At 47.1% G+C, this 6,000-nt stretch overlaps 1 protein-coding gene across 8 annotated transcripts in view; it reads right to left on the minus strand.

Annotated features, from left to right (window-relative positions):
- Positions 1 to 5,443, minus strand: part of MAP3K7 (mitogen-activated protein kinase kinase kinase 7) — a 49,876-nt gene extending 44,433 nt beyond the window's left edge. For 2 of the 8 annotated variants that reach the window (XM_069804875.1, XM_069804874.1), the window contains exon 1: positions 5,160 to 5,443. In XM_069804875.1, the coding sequence (XP_069660976.1) occupies positions 5,160 to 5,249 (90 nt within the window). In that variant the 5' untranslated portion in view covers positions 5,250 to 5,443. The remainder of the gene's footprint in view (positions 1 to 5,159) is intronic. The other 6 variants (XM_069804880.1, XM_069804879.1, XM_069804877.1 and 3 more) reach the window with 5 other exon arrangements.
- Positions 5,444 to 6,000: the final 557 nt, after the last annotated feature.

The raw sequence follows: 6,000 nt of genomic DNA on the forward strand, positions 1-6,000 counted from the left end.
TTATGCATCTGTCTCAAGAACTGAACTCATTTTAATTACCAGTAATTTAAACACACTAACAAAACACTTGTCTGATGTTCTAGTAGGAATCAGTTTGTCCTGTTCCAGCACCCCAGACAGGAGATTCTAGTTTTATATGCAAAATGCTGTGAAATGAGGCACTTGGGGTAAAGTGCTCCAACATGAGTTGGGCTTGCTGGGCTGGCACAGTCTAAAATTACTGGTCTTTGAAAAACAAATAATCATTCTGCAGTCAGTAAAATACTGCTAGAATCCACTGGGTGGGATAAATAAGGGATACGTGAAGTTTTTTCTGTTGTTTTCAGTTTTTACTTTGGGAAAGGCCTTCCCCCTGCCCCCAATTCCTGATAGCAGTTACACTGTCAGTTGTGACCTTAGCTGCTGCATTAGACATGGAACTTTATTACTATCTCAAATGCGCATCTTGCTTTCACTGCTGGAATAGAACAACCTGTGAGGTTTCTTTCCCACGCATTCTTTAGGAGAGTAAAATAGAAGTTTATTTTACAGGATGCAAATTGATTCATTAAATAAATCTGCATGTGTAGAAATAAGTGTAAAGTCTTACATTAACAATTTAACTAGCTTATTAGCCACCTCCTAACATTTGCTGCACCCTAGATTTCATCCACATGAAATTGGTATTGTGTAACTTCCACTATAAACTCACACTCCAGCTGACACTTCAGCTATTTTCTTATGTAGATGAATGAAGAAAATCTTCCACTGGTATAACTAAACAAAATTTAAATAGTGATTTGAATTATATCAGAAATGTATTTAGAGTAAAATCACAGAAAATTCTGGTGTACGTTTTCACCATGTACTAATTTTTTGCCTTTGCTTCTGGATGCCCAGCTTTGCACCTTGAAGGCTTACTTTCTGAAAAAGGCAGAGAAACTGTAGATACGACTGACTTCAAACAGATTCCTAACTACCACCCTTGGCTCTTGAGAACCAAACCTTTCGTACTCATGTCAGATATCCAAGAATATTGTTCACATCTCAGATCACACCTGCAGTTGTCATCTAAACTTCTTCCAATTTTGCAGATTGGTGTTCTACACTTGGACAGAATCCCCCAGGAGATAAAAAACAATGGAGGTAGTAACAACTCCATGTTCAGTGGGAGCTCATGCAAATCCGCTTTACCTTCTAGTGTAATGGACATAATCAGTCACTGCATCTCATTAACTTTTAAAAAGTTTACTATAAAGGGGAGCAGAACTCAGTTGTCTTGCTGTATTCCTCATTCTCTTGTGTCTGAGCTACTCTGCTCCATAACTGCAAGGAACACATGCAGTTCTCAGCACACTTCTCGGACAGTAAATGACATTATTCAACTCTTTCAAAAACGTCTAACGTAGGTGAACATGCCATAAATTGCATCTCCTTAGCTGCTGGCACCTTAAGTAGGTTTTTTAAAATAAATATTTAGAGAGCTTACCTGTTCATCTTAAAGAAAACATTACCCTAAATCCCCTTATAATTAACTGCTGTTGCCCAAACAGACTGCTGAAAATAAACTTCAGTGGATACTACAGTATACCAGCAGAGCGTTAAACAACAGTTTCCAAATAATTTACACTTTCAGACTGTTTGACAGTAACTTGCAACCATGCAAATACGGCAAAGGTTTTCAGCCTGGCTACATCAGACAGTGACTGGGCAGGGCCACAGCATACATGACCAGACACGCATCCTTTGGCTGTGCGATCCAAGGCATACACACATCATGTGATGAAGAGGTCTGCGTTTTGGTCATGTATGGGACTGTTATCAAGTTACATGATGGAGGAAGGGCTGTGGGATTTTCGGGAAAGAGTGGCAGGGAGCAGATTGCCAGAACAATTCAAAACCAAGGTCTGTTGATTGCTTAGATGTGAAAGCACCTCTGGGAAGAAGAGACAGCAGTACTTAGGCTAGATTTAAATACAAGATTTTAAAATAGGGCTATTAGGCTATTGTTGACTTGATTTCAGTTACATTAAGTTTTCAGATAAATTCTGTAGTTTTATTTATTCAGTTTCTAATGATTTGTCCATCTACTACCTAAAAACTTAAGAGGGGACATTCTCACAGCCAAAAATTTGCATGGTAAAGTAGGGAACATTTCTGTTGAACCCAAGTTTTACATTGTTTTTCCCCATCTAGTTTTGCAGATACTCCCACTGTGTCACATCAATTTTGATTTGACTCCAACTCATTCATAATAATTATCTCTATATTTTACTTCAATCTAAGCACTTTAAATAATGAAAAGGCAGTTTGAAGTTGGAGACATGTTTGACATGTTGGTGGGAAGTAACACTACAGTACAGTTAGTCATGTGCGTGGTAGCTAAAACAAAATATGGTATATTCTTGGTATTATCCAGTAGAGTTCAGCCAAACCTAAACGAAAGCACACTTATAGATCTCACATTTATTAGCAAGGACTCAGGGCCTGCAAGTATTCCAGAACTTCAATATCTATTAATAAACCAGTGGCAGAGTGGGACTGCTATCTGCTGACAAGACAGCCTTGATAATACAACAGCAAAGCTATGATTATACAAGCATTCATTTGAGTTCCCAGTGTAGATCTGTTGACACTCCATTTTGAAACATGTGAAGTTTGCCAAGCATATTAAGATCTGACCATTTTGAGTCCTTACAGCCATTTGAAAATTCTTGAAAACTTCTGAGCCTGAAGCGAGAGCACAGAAAATCCTCAGTAACAATGTATGTTCTGTTATGACTGCAAAGTTGACTATTTGCGCTGAAACTGCATCCTAAGTAAGAGGTCAATACCCACAGTCGAGAAAAGCAATATCTAAGTATGGTCTCTAATTCACCTGTGTTATCATAAAGTAGATCTTATTTCTTCCTCTGTGCAACGACATTTAGACTGTGTTCAGCACTATGGTATCCCCACTGCCTGCAAGAATTTCTGGTAGGACAGGTACACTGAGCATAACTCAAAATGCTACACCAGCCGTCATCGTCATCAGATTTTTCTCACAGAGAGATGACTTTAGGAGAGCTCGCCCTGCTTACATCACATGAGTTTTGTCATCTCCAACAGAGATACTACTTTGTGGATAATGCAACAACTACATTAAATAAAGCACAAATTACTGCTTAGGCATCATCTCTACATACATTTTTCTGCATGTAGTCCTGTCTCTGTGGGTGCTAGGCAGGTACGTAGGACACATACAAGTCTGAACACTAAACCTTAGAATGATAAATTCTAGTTACACCAATTATACACTATACAGCTCCACATTTCCTACATGTAAAATAGCGATATAATCCTTGCTAACAGCCTTCCCCAGGGTGTCGTGAGGATTAAAGATTTGTATAGCATTTTATTAATTCAAAGTGCTATGTGTAACATATTAGATGTGCTACTCACTTCTAGGAGCCATCACAGGACACCTTTTTATGACGGATAAATTCCTATCAACTTTATTTTCTTCTTTGGGCGAGAAAAGCCATTTCACCCAAAGCAGATGATTTGATCCCTGTCCATTAGTAAGTGTTGCAAAAACATCAGCATATTATCAAATGCAAAAATACTTTCAGTTCCCAAACACCGTAAAATTTTCTCACTTCAGAACAGTTAAATGCATAAAGGGAAGAGGAACTATTAGACTTACAGAGTCAAAAATCTTCATGATTGCCACATTCAGAGAAAGGGGAAAAGGGAATCTTTTGGAAGATACTATCTTCTGAGAATTTCCAGTGTCTGCGATGGTGAAAGCCAAAGTTACCACAACACTACCTGAATACAGTTGTTCTAAGAAAATACTGCAGGTTTTATGTTCTGTGAACTCTCCCAGGCCACGTGAGCCCACCATAATAATTATGAACAAACCAGTAGCTAGCAAACCACTTTAAAAACGTGAGACACTGGTTGTCATATCTATAAAAGCTACTACACAAAACTAAATTCACTTCCGCATAAACTTTTTAAGAAAAGGAGGGTAATTATTACTGAAAGAGAAAGATGTTAATCTTTGAATAAAAGCACAAAGACTGTTTTCAGCGGTCTTGGATGTCTGCTAGGTCCAAGCTGGCCTCATCAAATTCAGCACGGACCTGCATGAAGCAACTTCATTCCTGTAGAGACGTTAGCAGGGGAAGAAGAGAAAAAAAATAAATCTAACAGCGGCAATATTTTTGTGCGATTCTGAGAGTTAAACAACACTGTGGTATATACATACTACTGAGCCCTTTAATAAAACACGTAAGCTATCCTAGATCAGACCCATCCTACTTTCACAGGAAATCCCGACAGACGAAAGGTACATATGAAATTCTGTACTTTATCCATCCCATTCCAGACTCAAAGAACTTAAGTAACATCATTTTACTATATAACTTTCTACAGAAGAAGGGGAAATACTTGCTTCCAGCTATGTTACACCACAACCGAATGTCACTTCCTGGGTAACACGCACAGGTCACAAATGAAATGTTACAGATCCACGAGTGCAACATCACCAGCCCATGTTAAGAGAAAATAGTAAAGAGAGATCTGTACGTCCTTACAGCTAACAGAGCTGTAAATTTAGCAAATAATTAACACCGGTACGATGATTATATATACGGCGGTTCAGTTCAGTGGCAGATGGAGAAAGCAGCGGCATACAGAAGCAGAGATCCGAAAGGAACATCGGAATTAACAGTTGCCTCTTGTGACAGCGTTTGACAACGGTGTTTGTCACCCGTACTAAAGCTGGGTGGCAAAATGGGCGGCGAAACTTTAAAGTCCTGAGCAAATCTATCCCGCTTAAGTACCCCTCCCCCCCCCAGTACAGCACCAGCACCAGGGCTGGCAGAAGTAAGCTGGCACCTCCGCTCCCAGCCACACCGCCTTTGTCCTCCGGTGCCAGCCGCTGCAGCATCCAGCGGAGAAGGCAACAACCCCCGGTGCAGGTACACTGCGGTGGGGGTGGGGGGTGGGGTGTCCCGGCAGACCCTGGAAGCCCCCGCGGCCCCTTCCGCCAGCGGCGGGACGGCAACCCCGGCGGCCCGCGGGGGCCAGCCTGGCTGTCCCCGGCCCGCCGGCAGGCCGCGCCCGGGGAGCGGGGGTGTGTGGGGTGTGTGTGTGGGGGGGAGAGGCCGCCCGGCGGCGGGGCCCGCACTCACCTCTTCCACCTCGATCTCTTTGTAGTCGATTTCTTCGAAGTTGAGGACCGGGGGGGTTTCAATCATTTCAGCGGAGGCGGCAGCGGACATGCCTCCTCTTTCACCTGGGGGAGGAGAGGCCAGGGCAGGCCGGGGGCGGGGGGCCCGGCGCCGGGCGGCCGAGGGCCTGGGCCGGGGCTACGCGGGGCGCGGCGGCGGCTCCCGCCCTCCGCGCGGGCGCGGGTCGGCGAGGGCCTGGCCGAGGCGCCGCCTGGGCCGCCGCGCGGGGCGAGGCCGCATCCGCGGCGGCCGCGGGCCTCAGCAGCGGCGGCGGGCGGCGGCCCCGCCGGCGAAGGCGCCGCTCCGCATCCCGCGCCCTCCCGCACCCCCGCGGAGCGCCGCGCCGGCTGCCCTAGGCCCGCGGCCTCTGCCGAGCCCGGGAGCCGCCTCGGCCGCGCGTCCCCGGCGGAGAGGAGGGGGCGCCCCCGGGGCCGAAGCTGGCCGCCTCCGCCAGCCGCGGCGGCGGCGGCGGCGGCGGGCGAGGGGGGGCCGCGGCGGGGTCGGGGGGAGCCGCTCAGAGCCGTGCCGCGGCCGCCGGCGCTGACATCAGAGCCGCTTCCTGCTGCCCCGGCCGGGGAGGCGGGCGAGAGGCAGCGCCGAGGGAGGGGGCGGGAAGGGGAAACGCGCCGGCAGCGGCTGCTGCTCGGGCGGCCGCGGCGGGGGCCACGGCCTGGCGGTGAGGCGGGGCCCACGGCCTGGCGGTGAGGCGAGGCCCCGCCCCCGCCCCGCCCCGCCGCCCGCCTCCGCCAGGGGGAGCCGCCGCGGCGCCGGCGCCGGCCCCGCTTCCTCTTCCTGCCGCCTC

Source organism: Haliaeetus albicilla, chromosome 17, assembly GCF_947461875.1.
Source record: "Haliaeetus albicilla chromosome 17, bHalAlb1.1, whole genome shotgun sequence".
Lineage (NCBI taxonomy): Eukaryota > Metazoa > Chordata > Aves > Accipitriformes > Accipitridae > Haliaeetus > Haliaeetus albicilla.